The 21,431-nt window shown below is 33.6% G+C and overlaps 1 protein-coding gene across 1 annotated transcript in view; it reads right to left on the bottom strand.

The window, feature by feature from the left end:
• Positions 1-21,431, bottom strand: part of LOC134529613 (eukaryotic translation initiation factor 3 subunit C) — a 98,176-nt gene that overhangs the window by 65,218 nt on the left and 11,527 nt on the right. The window contains exons 2-6 of the mRNA XM_063363899.1: positions 16,682-16,782; positions 9,785-9,917; positions 4,918-5,062; positions 3,691-3,839; positions 1,401-1,495 (exon numbers count right to left, since the gene is read on the bottom strand). Of these exons, the coding sequence (XP_063219969.1) occupies positions 1,401-1,495; positions 3,691-3,839; positions 4,918-5,062; positions 9,785-9,917; positions 16,682-16,774 (615 nt within the window). The 5' untranslated portion in view covers positions 16,775-16,782. The remainder of the gene's footprint in view (positions 1-1,400; positions 1,496-3,690; positions 3,840-4,917; positions 5,063-9,784; positions 9,918-16,681; positions 16,783-21,431) is intronic.

The following is a 21,431-nucleotide window of genomic DNA, read 5'->3' as shown; positions in this document are numbered from 1 at the left end:
TTTTTTTATTCATTAATTAAACTTTGCTATGTATTACAAACTCTAACTTGTCCAGCACACATGGATTCCTGGACCAAACCTTAAACTGATTCATGCTGCCGGCTTTGTAATAGTTGTTTCTTTGACGTGAGCGACCGCATGGAGACAGGTGTGTAGGCCACCTCCAAGAGCCTGTTTGGCATACCACCGTAACTCATGAAGCATGTCCACCACTGGGAGTGGACATAGTTTTGTTTTGTGTTATATCTTAATTGGGGGGAAACCAGTCTCGCTGCACATGGGCGATGTCACAGCCCTGAGACGAGAGCTGCTAGTTCCACATGACCAGTACCATGTGGTGGCGTCCATGACATACTACATTTTGATTAAACTAGTAACACCCCGTGCGATAGCATTATGTATGTATATATGTGTATATATGTGTATATACAGCCTGGGCTTCACGTAGAGAAAAATCTCACTTCATTTCGGGGAAAGATGATATTTTTTTTAAAAATCAGATCCGGACATTAATTTTCTTTTAATTTTGAAAGTCAAGATTGCAAAAATTCATCAAGACCTAGCAAAATTAATGTTTGATGTGGTATAGAGGGTTGGAGATAGTTTTTTGCTAACCAGATGTAAAAAATAATTTTTCCCTTGTTTTGAACATTCAATAAGGGAAATTGTATTAAGTAATACCAAAATTCAACTTTAAATGGTGGAAAAGAGTTGGGAGTGGTTTTTCAAAAGCTTGTTTCAACATAGGAATGATTTTTTAAATCATAAGTAGACAAAAATTTCCAATTATTTGAACTTCAGGTGTGCAAAATTTCATTAGTAGAACCAAAATTATGATTTTAAGGGTTAAGAACAGAGATCGGGTAGCATTTCAAAATGAGATCCAACCGTTATTTTCCCTTTATTTTAAAAACCAGTATGCAAAATTTTATCTAGATGGAAGGTGAGAGCAGGGGGGGGAGAGGGGGTTGAACACATCTAAACCACCTGTTTTTCAGTGACTGCTGTCTGTTTGTGCCTGATGATGGTAGCAGATGAAAATTCCCAAAACACTGCAACTGTTTTGTCTTAGAAAGCCTACGATGTTTTCTGTACTGTCATCGCTGTTTTTCCCACAATTGTTTTTGTTTGTTTTTACTGTTCTTGTTGCAACTGTCTCGTTGTTGTCAGCCACTGTGTTTGACTGTGCCATAATTATTTTTCTAATTCAACCCACTGAACTACTTGTGCTGCCTATGCATTAAAATTTTGACATCTGCTAATTTTGACTTGGTTTGTGTTTTTTGTGCATTTCTCACTTTGTCCGTTCTTGAGGTTTCTCTATGACATGCTATGTAAACCCGCATTTGTGTACATCCAAAAATAGTTTTAAATTAAATTTATCCAACAAAATTACTTACCTTTGCATATTTACTGTCCATTCCATTTGTCTCTGCAACCACCTTCTTGAAAGCACTAGCTTTGTCAATCTCTGCTTCTGATTCTTCTGCAACTTCTAGGAACAAATATACAGATTTTTTTTATTGAGGCTTAATGACACGGATGTCATAAGAGATGGTACAAACACAATACAACTGACCAAACCAGAGTACAGCAATATACTGTTAGGCCTTTCTACAGCTGCTCCCAAGCTGCTGGGCCAAGCGCATAAGGGTAGCGAATACCTTTAGCACTCACCTAAACGCATGCCAAAGAGGATCACACAAAATATGGATTTAAAATTTCTTTCCTCGCAAAATATTTTAGCTAAGCAGTAATAATTATAACAAGTGAATTGTGCCTCATTAACAGTCTATTATTTCTAAATTACATTTTTTTTTAAAAATCAAATACCTCCAATAATTTGGACACCATCAATTACAATTGAAAAACTATTGAAAATAAACTATACATTTACTATATAAAAACACTAATTTTGAACAGATGTCACCTAAACAGAAATTTACACTCACCAAGGAACTGAAACTATGTTTACACTGCTTGCAGCCCACCCACCAATATAAATACTGTCCACAAGATATTAAAAGAAGTGTCATCAAGTGGAGACATCTTTCCCTTTAACTAACCATTTGAAAAGAAAAGTTTTTAAGTTTCAATTGAATATGAATGTTTTGGAAAACAAATATTAAATTCAAATAATAAGATTGGGGAAAATTTAAAAATTTAATTTTCATGATAGTTTGACTATGTGGTATGCTCGCCTTCAATGTTTTGGCCAACTGTGGATGCGCTGACCTGCTGCGGTGAATGAATACCTGCTCTTGGAGCCGATGGGGGGGAGTGTTCACGTATTTGCCTTGACTACATTTGTCTTTTGTCTGTAGGTGTCGTGCCAACCGTTCAAGCCCTTAGACTGTTGGTAGGCGTGTGTCAAGCTATAAATAAATAATTAAATATTTAAGTTATTGCAACTTGTTTCTTTGATTTAATTTACTGACCGGCAGCAAGTGTGATGGTATCACAGCATCAGCAAAATAGATTGTGCAGGGTTGAACGCGGGCAACGGTCTCTTGAATATTATCGCAGGCACGAGACGATTAAGTATGTGCTCTGAATTAAACTAGTTATTGTGCTAACCAACCGGCAAGGTCAACGAAGGGCTAGGAACATGGACTTTATTAAGGATTGACAGCAAATGAATAACGTACAACTGGACACCTTCCTTCGGCTCATCACTAATGAGAGACGCACTGTTCTCGCCAGGTCATCCGACCCTGCTATTCTGCAAATTTGCCATGTGTTATTCTAGCATGAGCACATTAAGGCTCACTAGGCAGAGACTGATGATGATTGTTTAAAATGGCAATAGTATAATCAAAAAACGGACCATAAAGTTTCTAATGTTATATTGAAGTGAATTTTTCATTATGAGACATAATAGTGCTACTGATTACATGCAAACTAGAATTTGGCGGTAAACGGTGTTCAAAGCTAATGACAGTTCATTATCGCATTGTACAGTTTCAAAACATTTTAAGGCTCTGCTTGTGTATCACCTGGAACTGACGTCAGGTTTACTGGCACGAAAACCGGCAAAGAACACTGCAATGGATGATAGAATTTATTTATATTTTATTAAAAATAATTTTTAGAATTTATGTTGTCAAGTTATTTTATTGTTATCTTCGAATTGAAGTTATTTGCATATCTACAGAAAATACACTATACTCAATTTAGGAATGAATTTAATTTGCATGATTTTTTTTTTTTATTTTAATTATTGCCCCACAAGGGCCTGTTGCTAGTCAACAACAACCATTACTTTTCACTGTCATGCTGCATATGGAGGTGTAATATAATTAATTTAGCTGCTAGGCTAATTTAGCTGGTAAAGTAGGAGGCCAAGGCCTTGCAAGGGCCATAGCACCAATTGGTGAGGTCAGGTTAGGAATTGTACAGCACATGATATTGGGCTTATTACTTATTTGCCTATAAATATTTCATTTTATTGCAGTCCTCTGTCAAAGTCCTAAAAATATTTTTGAACTGCATTAACTGCCAAAATATTTTATCAAAAAAATATTACAAGTACTTTTCAAGTACACACTGCAGTTTTATAACTAAATCTTCAAATATTAAAGTTCAAAACTAATTTTCTCCTTAATACAAAATAAAATTATAATACAAAAAAAAGTAAATCATTTTAAAATGGTTAAACAATAATATGATAAGGAAGAAACTATAGCTAACCTTTCTCATTTTCCTCATCCTCTTCTTCATCTGGAAGATCAGGATTCTCTCTGAACTTCAATAACTCTTCCTCAAAATCTTTGTTATATTTACGCAATTTCTGGCGCAAGGAAGCTAGAGACTTGGAGTTACTCTTGGACATGTTTTTTCTAGAAAGAAAAATATATTACAATTCAGTAACAGTGCATTCAATATATCTTAAATTGTTAACTTGGTAATTACCTGTGATGTAAAAATAGCTAATTACATTGACTAAAATACCAAATTATAAAAATGGCTATGTAATTTCAAATAATAGTAGGGAGGCCACTGTATTGGCAAAACCTAATTCCAGGGTTTCCAAATATTACTATGTTAATAAAATTATATGTAACTTAGCTAACGATGTTGGTATCATCTCTGATGCAACCAACATAATTAGCTAAGTTACATATAAACAGCAATTCATATTTAATACCAACAATTGAATATTAAATAGAAACCATTTTATATAATGTAAAATAGAAAGTATTCCTGTACTACTATATTACTTCTGTGATAAAAGTATATTTCCTGAACATAATTAAGTAGCTCTTGTATGTTGCTTAAGCTATCATAATAGCAACATAACATATGCCAGGTACACATTATTTATTATTGGTTTATCACTATGTTGACTGCTAGTAATTATTTTTGTTGACTGGATGGGTTCACTCCTTGATATAGTCATATTAGACAAGAGATGAATCAACAACAAAAGTGTTTACACCATGTATCTTCATATCGTTCACGATCTAGTAAAAGTGGTGGACAGATTTCTTTCTGTCCAACAAAAGTTATATACTTTAATGAATAAAGTTGTTATTGAACTTACCGCTGACAATTAAAAAAAAACCAATAATGACACACCCTTCTAAACAAAACAGCCACTGGAAGCCGAAGTTTTAGCGATAAAAATTTGGGAACAAAAAAAAAAAAGATACCGCATGCCCAGATATATAAAATAACAAAATTGAAAATCGAAAATAAAATTTCTTTTTAATGAATAAGTAACAGTGTGAATGTTCAATTAAATATTTGCTTTTTTATATATATATATATATATATATATATATATATATATATATATATATATATATATATATATATATATATATATATATATAAACACCAACCCAAAGCCTTGATTTGTTTGCAGGCAAAGTTTGAAAAGAAAGCAAATGTGTTTAAACGAAGATGGAAACTCACCTGCCCTCCCGATCGTCCCACACCTCCGTAATGAAGTCCTCCATCTCCACCAGACATCGCACGTAGAAACGAGGTGTCTGGCCGTGCTCTTCCTTCATGATCACAGGCATCGCCTTGGTGTACGCTCGCATCAAGTCCTCAAAACCTGTGTCACAGTGTAACGTGTCACAGGTCTAACATTTCTACACAACCATCTGTATTAACATTTTTCTTTTTAAGGCAGATGGTAAGTGGTCAAAACCGCTAAAGTCATGCGTGACTCAAGTTTAACTACAAGCACCAAGTCACAATCATAGTGGTTCAGATTATCACTATAAGTTAGGAGGTACTGTTACCTTAAGCCTTCATATGCATAACCACAAACCATGAAACACAACCTTAAGTTTCAAGTACAGATAAAGTTAAAGTTTTACGTGCTACGATTATGCAAAAATTCTTAAGGCCATGGGACCACCAAGATGGTATGGCTATGAAAGACTATGACTAAGGACTTAAAATTTAAGGGACAACAGGGTTACTGAAGATAACAGGCGGGGGGATGAGACTAGAGCCTTCACAAATAAATAGGTGAGAAAAAAGGATAACCCTGAGAAAACATACGGGCTAAGTCTGGCTCATTTCCCACTTGCAAAGACTCCAGGTTTGATGCAACCAAAGTGTGAACTTGGATCACCTCGGTAGGAGGTGAGTGATCCGACTACTCAACACCATGGCACACATCAAGGATTGCAGTGGGCTCTGAACCAAAAAGGTACCAACTCAAAGCTAATTTATTTGGGTAATGCTGGGAATCACATTTGCGATAATGAGAATTACTAGGTGAACTTTGGCTTTTTTGGAAAAAAAAAAGTGAATTTTCCATTTATAAAATACTGAGAATTTACCTGCATTTACAAAATACTGTAATTTGATATTTAAAAATGAAACTTACTATGATTGAAATTATAATTTGCTAGAAAAGATGAAAAATGTCAGCATACATTATTTTTCTAACCATTGCTTGGTTTTTATCTGTCCATAGCATTTTCTGTTAAAAACACCGCAACGTCACCAAAGATAATATGAATCAGTACTAACTATGTAAATGCAAGCAGATACAGAACAGTATACAATCCATACATAGTCATTCAATATTTGAGTTCTCAATGAAGTATTTTGTTTGACTAAAAAGTGCTTCTTCTGTATCTGTGGTTCTACGAATACTTTATTCTCATTTCATGTTCGTTGTTTGTTTGTTTAGGATTTGTGTAAGACCAATCTAATTACAATTAAAGTACAAATTTTTCCCACCACAAAAAAAAAAAAAAGAAACCTGCACTATTATTGCATTGTACTACCAGTTGTAGGAAATAAGTGTGTTTGATGCTAGGCAGTGGAGTGTAAAGTCGGCTGTCAGCTTGGATGACATTTACCTTGACCACCATCTTGATGACCTTGACTGTCGGCCATCTTGGATAACCTAGATTTCTGCAGCCAACACATTCAAGCACTCCTGAATATTGCACTTTCCATTACGGCCATCATTGACGAACGCCCTGGACCCGACCGTAATTTTGGACGGTCTTAACCTACTCAAATATATCTTTGTAAAATAATCAAATTTTACTTTGTCTGCAGTCACAATTTTGAAATTCCTCCTGCACTCTCATTCCACTTATGCTACAGTAACATAGGGATGGGAAGTGGATATTTAAAAGAATCATGGTGAAGACTGGATTATGATGATAGGGTCATCTACTATCCGTCACAATTTGAAAATTCCTTTTGCTCTCCCAGTCTACTCACCAAATACGTGACAGAATACATCGTAGGCCAGAGTCAATGGAAGCTTTGACATTACTAAACGTAGAGTGGTAGTTCATATAATTTTTCTTCATAAAAGTTTTGAAGGTTGTATTGTAGAAATATATGCCCTGGTCCATTTGTAGGTGCAACAGTGTGCGAATATCATGCAAAAATGTCTATCATGACCTTTCTGTAACACTGCTGGCCTTCTTTAATTTTACAAGTTTGGCCCAGGCAAACTTGCTAAACACATTGATGACTGTCAATATGTACTTGAAACCTTTATTCATTACAGCATATAGTATCATCTCAACAAGGTCCACCTGGAATAAATCATCAAGTCCACGCATACAACTTTGCGATGACTGTATTTTTTGCCTTACGGGAATGTGAAGATTTTGTGCAATAGCATGCTGATTGTTCACTGTATAGAAATATAATCGGCTTCACTTAATTCCTCGATAATGTTGCTGTGAACCTAAAACTGGAAACAGTTGCTTAATGATGTCAAACTTGGCATGCGACGTGCTTTTATAGCAGTTGGCCATAGCAACATTTCTTTAAAACAAGTGTTCGTCATCTCAAAGAGACATCTGTACTTTGGAGGAATGCCTAAGAGTAGGGCATAAAAAAAGGTTACTTTATTGGGACGATCAGAACAAATTGATTGTATGTCTACGTCTCTTGTTAACTTCACAGAGCAATGGGAACACAGGCCACGGTAATGAGAAACTAACCATTATCAATTAATTACATGAAGCAAGTTATATATTTTTTTACAATAAACAGTAATAATGGTATAACACAGGTACATCATGCTCCTGCAGAGCGAAAATACCTTAGTCGCAAAGTTGTAGTGCGTGGATATGATAATTTATTCCCGGCAGACCTTGTTGACATTTCCATATACTTGAATGAATAAAGGTTTGAAGTACATCAATGTATATAGAAAGTTTACTTGGGTCGAACCTAGGAAATTAAAGAAGGCGGGCAATGTTAAAAAATTCATGGCAGCCATTTTGCATGATGGTCGCTCACTGTCACAATGCAACCTTCAAAACTTTAATGAAAAAAAATAATTATATTAACTACCACTCTACATTTAGTAATGTCATAGCTTCCATTGACGAGAGGTTTAACAGAACTTTGTAGACTAAGATTTCCAACAGTACACAGCTAATGGAAATTAAAACTGGTTAGCTATCTTGTCAGATCTTATATGAGAGTACAATTCTACAATCAATATAAAAACGAAGCCCAAAGATATAAAACACAATTGCCTGCTTCAGAACATATTCCTCAAAAAAGGAAGAATGATCCATGGAAATGAAAGCTAGTGTTGGCGATATTGTACGTATCTCTAAGCAGAAAGGTGTCTTCGAGAAGGGTTTCAATGCAAACTGGTGTCCTGAACTTTTCCGTGAGACTAATGTTCGTGAATCAGGGCCCAGGACCTACTACATCGAAGATATGGGCCACAAACCTATTCCAGGAGGCTTCTATGCTGAAGAGATCAGGCCTACGATGTATCCTGACATGTATTTGGTGGAGAAAGTTCTCAAACGAAGATATGGTCTGCTCTTTGTCAAATCGTGGGGTTTACCATCTCCATTCAATTTTTTTGTGGAAGATTTTGACATCGGCAGACACTAAGGAACATGTTCTGATTCACCTGATACCACACTAGCCACCATCCTATATGACTTCATTATAAGTGAAATTGCCTTGGTAGATGACCCTATCATCATAATCCTCTCCCCACCATAATTCATTTAAATATCCATTTACCATCTCTACATTGCTATAGCATAAGTGGATGAGAGAGCAGGAGAAATTTCAAAATTTTGATAGAGGATAAAGTAAAATTTGATTTTCTACACAGTTATATTTGAGTAGGTCAAGGCCATTCAAGATGAAGGTCCAGAGTGGGGTGCTCGATGGTAATGGCCGTAACGGAAAGTACAACATTCAGGAGTGCTTGACTGTGTTGGTCACCCAAGACAGCCATTGAGGTCATGTTCCCAGATGGTGGTCATGGTCATCCAAGGTGGAGGCCGACTCAACACTCCACTACATGGCTCAAACATACTATTACTACTACTACTACTACCACCACCACCACCACCACCACCACCACCACCACCACCACCACCACCACCACCACCACCTGCTAGTTTTCATTACAATGTTAGGAAAAATGAGAGAATTACTAATTGGGTTTTTTTTATTTAATATTCTAAGGTGTTCATTATAATGCTAACTTTAGAGATTAGTGCTACCCTAAAGCAAGGTGTACATGTTTGCCAGCACACATCTTAATTGTGTGTTGGTTCCCTGAAGTACAGTGACTCCAGGTTTAACTTGTACACCAAGGCTCTAATAACAAGATTAATAATGTTTCAACTAAATTACATTCTAAAAGCCTTAAAAATAACTTCAGTATTTGGTTTCTTCTCGCAGTTACATTTGTCTTCTACCAAATAATTCTCCAAAAATCAACATTTTTCATTCTTTAGTAAATGTACAGTTTTGTCATTTTTATTGTATTATAGTACATATAGTGGATATAAATTTGCTAAGTTTTGCATTACTTTCTACTGCTACTATTAAAAATAAGATGTAGTGCAGCATAAATCATCTATTGGTATTGTAAAAATATGTACATATTTTTGTAAAAACTGATGTAAATGTACAAAATAAATACGTAACACCACTTTTAGCTAAAAATATCATCACTTTAAACCATAAAATAAAAACATAAATGGATGTGTGTATGCATTAGCAATCACAACAACATTGGACCGCTTTCTTTTTTTTAAGAGATTAGTATATAATTACTAATATCTGTAAAGTACCTATTCTTTGGATTTTAAATGATCTTCAGAACACCACAGGACACAAAATAACTTAAAAAAGTTGTTTTCCACATATTGATTTTCAATTATATAAAATTCCCAAGGTGATTAACAGTTGGGAAATATATGTAACTAAATGGTAATTTTTTGAATGGTTTCAACATTCAAGTGAATAGCATATATAAAAGGACCAATGGAACTAGACAATGCAACAACAAAGTACTTACTTGTCAACATACTGCTCATGTCTTTAATTTTCTTGTAGTTCCTAATGTTCTTTATTATGTTTGTTAGTTCCTCATAACGCTTCTCCTTTGCAGATCGAACCACACGCTTTACGTCTTCCTCTTCATCACTTAGCTGCAAATGTAAACAGAAACATGGATTTAAGTAACCACACTTGTAAAATACCCTTGGTGATGATTCATACATTTGCTTTAGTCACTTCAGTTTCCACAAACATGCAACTACGTAGCAAAACAGGTGTTTTTTTATTGCCAATAATGCAAATGAAACAATAGTAGAATCTCATCACATAGGATCAATTTGGTCTGGAACAGACCCGTGATAACGTAAGTCCAAGTTAATTGATAAATTGGAGGAAATCAATACAACACAATGCATTCCTGAAAAATGTCCTTGATATTGAAAAAAACATATTAAAAACAGTTTTAAAGTCAAATGTAATACTTTTGCGGGACACTTTGCGTTGCCTCGTCTTAAAACCTCTTCCCTTCCTTGACACATTTTCCAACTCCCAGTCTGTTTTACCTTGCTCCACACCCCTTTCTTCCCCTACTGTCCAAATTAATGAGGCACACTGTCTTACATGTTCACAAAAGTGACTAATCATCAAAGAAAACAATAATGTTTAAGTTTTATACAAATGTGAAAGTTGTTAGCATGTGAAAATAGTGAGTGAATCAAAGTCAAAGCCAAGGAATGACACTGAGATAACACACCTCTTAAAATATCTTTAGGACTTTTAATTGCAAATACATTAACACTGGTCTAGCATTTATTAATATACACAACTTTGTTGCTAACAGGCATGAACAAAAAGGGTGTGTTAAAAGTTATGGTTCTTTCACAAGATTACATAAAGCATATAGTTAACATCAAAAGGAAGAGGTAGCGCAGTGTTCCTCATATTACAGAGAACATTAAAGTGGTAAATATCGAAGCCATATAAGCTTTAACACAATTTTCTATGGTAAAAAATTATGAGTAAACCTGAAGAAAGCAAAATTGCAAATACTGTATTCAGTGGTTTCAGGATTAAGAAAGTTACTAGGCATTGTAGCTTTTAAGTTCAATATTAAAAATATATACACTAGAATTATTTTTAATTTGTTTGTTTCATGAACTATTTTTTAATTGTTTTGAATAAACCACATGCTACGTTGTATATATTGTGATTGAACTCATATGGTCGAGATGCGCATGCACACTGGACTTCATCCTGGAAAATTTTACATTGCACATTATGTTGCATATCAAAATTTCACCCTTAATGCACCAAAAGAAGTATAACTTCAAAAATTAATCGAGGGTAGGATCCTGAAGTACCTCACGACACAGAAATGGTGGAGTCACTTCTCTCGTTCCTGGTGGTTGAATGACAACAGAGTCAAGTCCGTAATAATCAGCAAGGAGCTTAAACTGACTTTCCTTCATAATTCTAGAAGTAAAACGAATGAGGTGAAAAGGGGGGCAAGCACTGCCACCAGAATAGATGTTTAGCCATGGCCGCTACAGGGCTGTTGCAACTCGCTAAACATGTAGACAACCACACGATCAGCAACTTCCGTAAAAATATGGAGTTTATCTCAGCTGCTGCTTGCAAGACTCTTAGACCACTCAGGGAAAATAAACTTGCATGTGTAATGTACACTTCCTGCGATGTCGCAAGGGTTCAGCTTACACATGCAGCTCGGAATGAGAGAATATTTATTTGCATTTTTGAATGTGGCAAAGGTAGCACTTAACAACATTTGTAAATTAACTACCATACCAGTAGCGATTAAAAAAAAAGTATCATAATAGAAATTTTCTAGTGTAGATACTCTTCAGAAAATTTTTAATAAAATTCTTAAAATTGATTTTTTGAGTTATTTTAACTACATTTGTGTTTCTGTAAAATGGAATTACATTTCAAGACCCCTGTACATCAAGCTTTGCAAAGTATTCCTATACCATGATATTTTTTCCAGTAAGTTTGCATATCAGCTAATTATACGGTCATAGGTCATAGTGAACTAAATTTCATACTTGTATTTTATAATTCTTACTATTCTTGTAAGTAATTTTGATATTTTATTATTTCATTCAAAAAACTCACTTAACTATGTTTTTACTGGTTTTCAATTTATTTGCTAAGTCATTATTTGTGTAAATGTAATTTTCAGTTACTTATTTACTTTCAATATTGTTTTTAAATCATATATTACATTTGGAGTTATTAAAAAGTGATAATCACGTTTCTAGAACATTGTATTGTGTTGGTAAAAGAAAGGACAAGAGACAGTTGCGCGACTTGGTGGCACCAATTTTTTTTTAGACAATTTTTTCAGTGCCGATACTTTCTGGAGTATTCTGTATGTATTTCTTATGAAATCAACAGACTTTCACTCCCACGTGCGATGGTAGGATTATCATGTTTTTGCAGCAGCTAATCAAAAAACTTTGTGATTTTTCATGTTTTATTTTTTACAGGAAAAGCCTCGTTGTAAATGTTAGGAAAATTGTGTTATGTTGTGTTTTTAGACTGTATTGTGCCTGGATTGGTTGTTGAGGTCACGTGACTGCTTGTTCCCTGCAAGGTTGCGAGCGGTCATTGTACTGTGCCGAAAGGACGCGCAGGGGCAGTGGCTCACCAAATAATTTTGTGGGATTAGAGACAGATAATTTCACGTCTGGGGTTGAGGCAGTGTCGCAATTAATGTTAATTTAACCTTCATTATTTTTCCTTCGATCCGGACTTTCAACTAGAAATTAGGTCCCAGATGTGTAGTGAAGGCTCAGGTGGGCCATTGGTCTACCAGGATGTAGTTCCCCTGTTTCTCTGTACCTAGACGACAAAGTCACTAGGGACTTTATTAAAAGTGCAGAAAAAAAATTACATAAACAACATACAGATAATTTAACTCTTAAACAATGTGATATTACTACTAGTACTAAAATTTGTTAAAAATTTGCTATTACTATTAATACAATTTGTGAACATTACTTTCTAGTATATATGGAAACAATTCAACAATTGTATTTATAAAATAATTCAAATCCTGTTCTATCCTGAAAATTGGTAAGTAAATAGCCTACTTGTATTAAATTAATAGAATTGTATTAAAAGGTTTTCTGCTTTTTTCTTCAGTTATGCAATTTATATTTTAAGAAATATTGTGGTGGCTGTTATTACAAACACATTAAAACTTTTAAATATTTAATTAATAAACAACTTTATGGCTTATTAAGTTCAATATGTATACCTTCTGATTATTCCTTTATAAAACTTTGATTTTTTTCGTATTTAAAAAACTTAATATCAAATGCTCACTCTTGGGCGACATTTATCAATACATTTGGCGTAAACAATATTGAGACTTTTTCTTTTAGATGAGTCCATTGTTAGTCCATTATGAAACTTGGTATATAGGTAGCCTCTTAGTACCTATACAAACAACACATATTTTTCTTTTTTAAAAAAAATATATATATTTTTTTGAGATTTTCAAAAATATATATTTTTTAACTTGTTTGAAAAAAATTGAAGTTGATGAATAACAGTCATGTTACATATCAGGCCCATTAAAAACTGAAGAGAATAAAACAAGTTTGAGCTCTCTATACCTATGGTTTTTAAGTTATCACATTTTTACAGTATCAAAATATTGCAAAAAAGTATGATTTTTAAAAATATTTTTGAATGGCTATTAATTTATTAGCCCAAAATATTACATATTTTGGTTTTTCAACTGTTCCATGGGTACAACAAGTGTGCCAAAAACTATCAAAATCTGAAATGGTAAGGTTCAAAGCACTGGTTGATTTCACATGGATTGACCCTATCACTTTAAATAGAAAAGTTTGTAACAACAAGCCTGATTTGAGAACAGAATTATTTAATTTAATTGTAATAAAGGTTTATTGTCTTAGAACCTAGCATTGAATTATTTTTAAGCATACTTTTGGGTTGTCTCCCATCTAACATCATGTATGGGATGGTGCATTTAGTTAAATATCCCTGTTAGGCTGTATTGAATTTAGTGTAAAAAGTGTTTAATCTTCTATGGCAGGCTAGGCAGTAGTGTTACAATTTAAGAAGTATAAGCTACTGAGTGCTATAGAGTTACATTTTGCCCCTAAGTAAGAAAGTTGACTCAAGGTTGACCATTTTCTTTATTTAGAATTATTAAAGATCCCCTCTCCAGTTTTTTTTCCAATCACTATGACACAGCCCATTAAAATATCATTTTCATTTATTCACTTCATCCCATCTTTATGTATAATTCACAGACCCCTGTCCAAGGTAGGTTTTGAGCATCTTTGCATAGTGACTGCAAGCGTACCTCATGCCAATATCAACCATAATCATAATAATTTATTGCATTTTTTTTAACAAGGATGCAAGATGCTTTTGTTACAGTGTGCATGAAGTAAAACATCTCTGTAATTTGTTTGTATGCGAGATAAAATAGAACAATAGTTAATAAACTGTGAGGTGATTTTGTTTTTTAAATAATGTTCCTTTTTTGGAAACAGCAAGAAATGTAGCATGTTACACAAGAGCATATATGCATCATGGATTCCACAACATGTTGTTGAATGACACTGGGGACATCAGCAGTCACAAACACTGGTCAATGCTTAAACTACTGTTGAGTTATGTTGTCTGTCCAGCTGGTTCCACCCATGAACAGTGACCATATAGCTGGAAGTTTCAAATCTACTCAACTTGGCTTTATGCCAAGTGTGATGGGTGCAAAAGTATCCATTCACTAGCCACTTACAGTCAAGTTAACCTCACGTGATAGTGAACTGCCACGCTGCTACATGCACAGCTTAGCTTAATCAAATAGTAACTTCAGCTGTAATGCTATAAAATTAAAAAAAACAAAAAAAAACTGATAACTCATCAGTCTTGTGAAAACACTAAAACTGTAAATCTATCCACACAGATTTATACTAAGAGTCATCGTATTTTTGAAAGCTTAAATATTTTACCAAATAGATGGTTTCACTTCCGAATACACCATAACTAGCGGATTTAGATAAATTTAGATGTGATAAAAACCGATAATCAGATGCTTTTAAAAACAATTTTTCTTTGCACAAATTTTATCAGTTAAATAAATGATCATGATGCATACTTTTAGGTATATACCATAGACCAGCACAGAAACATGTCTAGGGAATTGCAAACCACATAGTTTTTTACCTTTGTTCTAATATGTGTTCTACAACAGGTAACACTATATTCTCTGTAGAAAGTTTTACTGCACTATTTTTTATACTTACATATTTAAAAATTAAGACATGAATTAATTTTAATACTTTTTTTACAATTTCTAGTGATAAGTGCAAGGTCAGACAACAAACTTGGTAGGCTACACACCCAGAGGCACATTCGAAACATGTCAGTATGTTTTACTAAGTATACTACTTACATTAGTAAAGAGAAAGTATTCCTTAATCCAACGACTTTTTTTTTTTTACCAAAGATCATAAGTAAGGAAGTCAAAGATTCTGAGAGATTATTCAATTAATATTTCATCCCGTAAAAAGCAACGTTCTTTCAGAAAGAATAAAGTTCATAAACTTTTAGTTTGATAACTAAAGAACTACCATTTATCAACTTTGAACAGCTTGGACGCTGCAAGCCTTGGCCAGACTGTATATCAAGGCGTATGCTCCATCTTGAACTATCTTCAGTTTTTGTATAGATCTTAAAATGCATGCCTGCTAACATGCAAAGCAAACCAACAAAATTATTTCACTGGTCTCAGGATAACTATGTATGTTAGGTTTTTCCTTCTGCATAATATGCCCAATTGGAGAGAGAAGGGTCAAATGTTTTATCATACACACATTTTTTTCTAAAGTTGTGAGTCAACAACTCAATTTAAAAATAAACTTTAATTATGTATAAGAACAGAAGTTAACTCAGAGTGATAATTTGCATCTGAATACCTTAACAGCAAGACTCAGATTTGTTACTTAAACTTCAGCGTTTTTTAATTAAAATCTGAGGTACACCATTTTTGTCTCAAAAGTAACCAGTCCATATCAGAGCAAATCTGGAATGGCACAAATTTAATTTCAAATTTGTCAGAAACAGGTGCCTATATTTTTTCTTGTAAAAGCTCCCTAAAGTATGGAATAACCATTCGAGAATTTCTAACTGCAAAAAGGTCCACCACCATAATCAGACAAGTAAAAAAATTAGTACAATAAATCAGGATTTCTCAGTAAATTTTTAAGACAGTATGTACTGTGTTTGGGCTGCAATGCAGTAGACACTAAAAATATATTAGTTAAGTTGCTAAGCCTCCCCCACCCCCAGCAATTATTCTGATACACAGTTAAGAGCATCTACATGCCAAATCATTTGAAAGTATTTTAAGAAAAAATATCTTCTTACTGCAAATCATTAAATATGTAATATAGAAACAATATATTGACCACTTGGAAAAATTATTCTTGCACTGGGAAAGATTAAAAAATTTTTTTTTTGGGACATACACCATTGCTGGTTTACACTGTATGTCATAGAAAAACCTAAACAACAGACAAAAAAGATGTGTCTGTGCTGTGGTATTTTTCTACCAATTCCTTCAATGGAATTCTCTGTGCCTTCTATGCTTTTGACTTTTGACATCAGCTGTATTTGGCTTGTTCTCTGTGTGTTTGTGCATTAATCTTTTTTGTTCATTATTGAGGTTTCTCTACAACATAAAGTATAAAAAAATGGTGTGTGGCAAAGAAAAAGAAAAAAAAACAGAATTTAAATCACTTGGAAAATTCCCTGGCACCTCCAGTTTCAACTTGACCACCAGACAACCAAATTTTCCAGGTGTGTGGTCACCTGATATCTTGTTAATAATTCCAGAGTGAGTCAAACTTACTGTGAATGCGGCCACAGGCTGGCGCTGAATAGTCTCCTCTTCAGACGAGCTCTCTGTCTCCGAGTCTGAACCAGTTGCGAAGAAACGGCTCATTATGAAACCTGCACAAACAAAATAACATGCACCTTATCTAAACCATTAAGTGTAGAGCATTGTGAAGGTAAGCAGCTTTTCTGAAAGAAGGCAAACCAATCCACTGTTTCATTTTTCATTTATACAATTATTATCATGTCTTTTCTAGCAGTATGTTTTGATATTTATAGTAGTTTTTAAGTGTACATACACATATCTCTCACTTAGCAAGACTAATGTGTTCCTAAAAAAGTTTGCGTTATTCTAAATTGCATATTCTGAAGCACTAGTCTCTATAAATAGCAGGCTATTTTATTTAATGTGTTCCAAAGTATGTTGGAAAATATTCTTTACATAATATAAATGTGTAGAATAACACTCAAACTATAAATAAGTAACACAATTTATCTTTTTAAGCTTACCACCAAATACTTTGTATGACAAAATATAACACCGCATAACGGGGGCTAAATGGTTATGTACTTATCACCGGTTAGCTGGTTTGCTTGCCCGCCCTAGCATTCACCTGGGCATGATCTTCAACATATGTTGCATACCTTTACAAGAACGTTTAAAATCATCTTTTACTGTCAGTGACACTGATATTAATGTTAGGATATTTATACTTTCATTTTTCAAAAATTTAAAGTGATTTATTGTGTATCCCCGCTTGGATCACACCAATTTTGTCAGGCCCTCTACTTTTTTCATTGCACCAATCATTTAACAACCTTTCCATGTGAATCATATTTTCATTTCTGTTCTGATATCTATTATCAAATATATTTCCCCTAAAACACCCAACAGCATCAGACTTACATGATCGTTTTGAGAGTCCTTATTTCGTACAGTTGACTCGCTTAAACCTAAAGTGCAACCAATATATGTGAGTCCTTCATGACATTCTACATGCCAAAATACTTTGGGTTTTGTCTCAAGACAAAGGATTTTACATTTTTTAACAATACTTGAACACAATGCACTACGCTCTTGCTTGGAAGCCATGATTCCAACTGCAGCTGCTTGTGCATTTACAGGTACCAGCAGATGTTTGTGCATAAGAGTCCTCCTCCTACTTGCTAGACTGAAGTTCATCACGGCCTGGTCAGCGGCAGGGTGACAACAGTATGGCCAGGTGGCATAAGCATGGACGTAAAAACATTTGGTCCTTTACACTACATAGCCACAACTGATGTTTGTAGAACAAACCTTAGCATAGTCTGACCTGAACACACATTTCTCCCCCCTAGCATAGCTTACCCCACTTCACCTGCTCAAGTAAATGTATGCCACGGTATATCTGTTGTTTACCAAGATGAAGCAGACCTCGTGATGTCATGTCCAACTTAGATTTTATGCTTGCGGTGTTTTTGTGCTGAAATTTACAGACATGTTATTCAAGACTGGGGCAGTAAAATAAACATTCCAGTAAATGAATTCTTGCAATTTGAAGATGTAGTTAAGTGAGGGACTGGTGTATTTTTATTTTACAACTGTGTTGTATGAGTAAATTTTGATGAGGAAATCCATTACTTTGCTATGAATAAAACAATGGAAGTATTTTTTTGACTAAAGAAAGAAAACAAATTTAAGAAATTAATTTTCAGAGGAAATAAATTATATTAATTGTGACGCTAATACAAACCTGCGGCACTCTTCCAGATTACAGACGGCGCTCTCCCTACAGTTTTCGCTCTATTTTTTTGTTTCTTTTGTGAACTATATTGTTTAAAGAATTCAAATTAATTTTCTTAGTTTTATTTTAATGTTATTTTAAATGAAAAACATATAAACTCTATTACTATTACCCAACTTCGACTATTTGCATCTAGGATATTGTGAGTACAGCAAAGTCTTCAAAACTGTTTATTCCCACCCACTGCAAAGGACATGTGTGTTGAGGGACTACCTTATCACACATTGGATAACTGCAGTGTCTGAACACCATGTTCGTGTATTTTATAAAACTATCTACAATTAAACATTTGAACTGGTCAGAAATGCTTAAATCTGCATTAGCATAGTTAAGATACTTAAAATGTTAAGGCATAAATCTTTAAATCAGTTAGTGAAAACATTGTTGTAGGTATTGTAAACCAACTCAAAAATAAAAATTATTATACCAGATGACGTTCCAGTAAAAATAATAAAATATAGTTTTTTTTATATAACTAGTCGACTTACAAAAATCTTTTATCTGTCCGCCAAAGGGTAACATCTTTTCTAATGGATTCATAACTGAAAAAATTTCATTCCCTTCTCAACAATTTTAGAAGAAATGACTTTTATTTCAATACTTAATTTTCTTACCGAATACCACATAACAAGCTGCCAGATAGTGCCACAGCGGTGCAGGCACTTACCCTTCCGACTTATAAAACAATTATGATAAAAAAGTGATTATGCTTTAAGATCACATTTCATACTTGTTTATGGTTTTTGATACAATGTAAATAACAGCTGTTTATCCACTTTGGGGTACTCATGTTTTAGCAATGTGTTTTATGATCATGTTTTACAGTACTTCATGTTTTTAAGTATTTCTGATAATTTACTTAATTTAATTTTGGATGAAGCTGCTGAATGATATTTTACAAACTTCTTGCCTGGTGTTTAAGTTTTCATGTGTGTTCATGTATTTTTTGGTATTATTTATTATTTTTCCTTCACTTCCCAGGATCTGGGTACCGAGATGGTTCTAGAATGTTCTATAATATTTGGTTCTATAATATTAATAATAATAATAACAACAACAACAAAAATAACAAACACAACAACAACAGTGTAAGAGCGGTGAATTACATTCTCATGAAACTTATTTGTGTGTTAGAAAGAGAGATAACAGGAAGGCCCTGTCATATGTATGCAGAGATTTTTCATGTGTTGTAAATTATGCCAAGATAAGGTGAGCTGTAATTGGCCCACAACTTTGCTTCTCCCTAGTAAGGAAGGAATCAAGCATGTAAAAAACACAATTGTTTATTTTATTTATTTATTTATATTTGTAACATGCCACACCAACAGCACAAGGCTCCAAAGGTGGGCACAACATTTAAGACAAGTACAAAACAAATACACTAACAGAACAAAAACTAGAACAAAACAATTATGAGAACACAAAAATAGGACAAAACAAAGACAAGACAATACAACATACAAATATCCATACGAATGCTTAAATTCTAATAATAACATAAACTAACAAAACGTTTCATGAGCGTAAACTGGTTAAATTAACATATATATATAAAATTTTAAGATTAATTAAAAATTACAATTATATAAAATTGAAATACTACATGTAACTAAGGTAAGTACCAAAAAAATAATTAATCTTTGGATGCCGAAAAAATAATTTTTTTAACAAGTTTTTTCTCTGTAGTAGGCTGTAAGTGATTAACATACCTACATATTGAAATTATTAACAAGTCTATATATAATATCATTTGTATTTAAGAGTGTGCACAAAAAAGGTGGGTTACGGCTATTAACTGAAGGAATTTTAATGCCAGTAACATCTAATATATGAGGACATATAAGATTACCATAACAACAATTGAAAACAAAAATAGCATCTAAAATCTTTCTTCTAGTTGATAATAACCGAGAAGGGAATTTAAATCTATGTTATTGATGGTATTTAATTTTTTGTTAATATAGTCAGATACTTTAGAATGAAACGTATCAAGCTTTTCAATGTCAGTGTTATTGATGCTATTCCATATAATAGAACCATATTCAAGTTTCGATCTTATTAGAGCTGTATAGAGAGAGAGAATAGAGTCAATATTTGAGGCGTTGAAGGTGATAAATTTAATTAGACCAAGTATTTTATTAGATACCGAAGATGAAAAAATAGTTTTTGATCAAGTAAAATTCCTAGGTCTTTGACATGTTGAGATTTTGTAATAGGTGAGTTATCAAGTTTGTATTCATATTGCAACGGGGAGATTTTTCTAGAGAAGGTAATGATAGAAGTTTTTTCCATGTTTAGATTGACCAAATTATTTGTGCACCAATTAGAAATTTCTGTAATATCACATTGTAGTAGATAACTGTGATGATATGAAGTGATTTTTCTATATATCTTTAAGTCATCAGCAAAAAGAGTGCCAACTGAATTCTTTAATCCAGATATTATATCATCAATGTAAATATTGAAAAGTAAAGGAGATAGTGTGCCACCTTGAGGGACGCCAGAAGAAGTTGGGTGGAGATCTGAATTTATATTCTGTTCTGAAACATAAAATTTTCTGTTATTTAAATAGTTTGTTAACCAAGATAAATATTTATCACTTAGCCCAATTTTGGAACATTTGCTTAGTAGTATTTGATGATTAACAGTGTCGAAAGCTTTAGCTAAATCAAAGTAACAAACATCTACTTGACCACGTATGATGACTTCAGAATAAATGGGATTAAGAAAAGAGACTAAGTTTGTCATGGTTGTTTTACCTGTTCTGAACCCATGCTGTGAATCGGACAATCTATTATTTACATTAAACGCTAAGTGTTTAAATATTATTTTATCAAATATTTTGGCAAATCCATTTAAAAGGGATATAGGCCTGTATTTGAAACAATAGAAGTTTTGCCCTTTTTGTGTACAAGAATAACCTTGGCCATTTTCCATTTGTCAGGGTAGATGCTATTTACAATACTGAAATTATATATATGC

This window comes from Bacillus rossius, chromosome 2, assembly GCF_032445375.1.
Source record: "Bacillus rossius redtenbacheri isolate Brsri chromosome 2, Brsri_v3, whole genome shotgun sequence".
Taxonomy (NCBI): Eukaryota; Metazoa; Arthropoda; class Insecta; order Phasmatodea; family Bacillidae; genus Bacillus; species Bacillus rossius.
The sequence above is the reverse complement of the archived record's forward strand: the minus strand, read 5'-3'. Positions and strand labels throughout refer to the sequence as shown.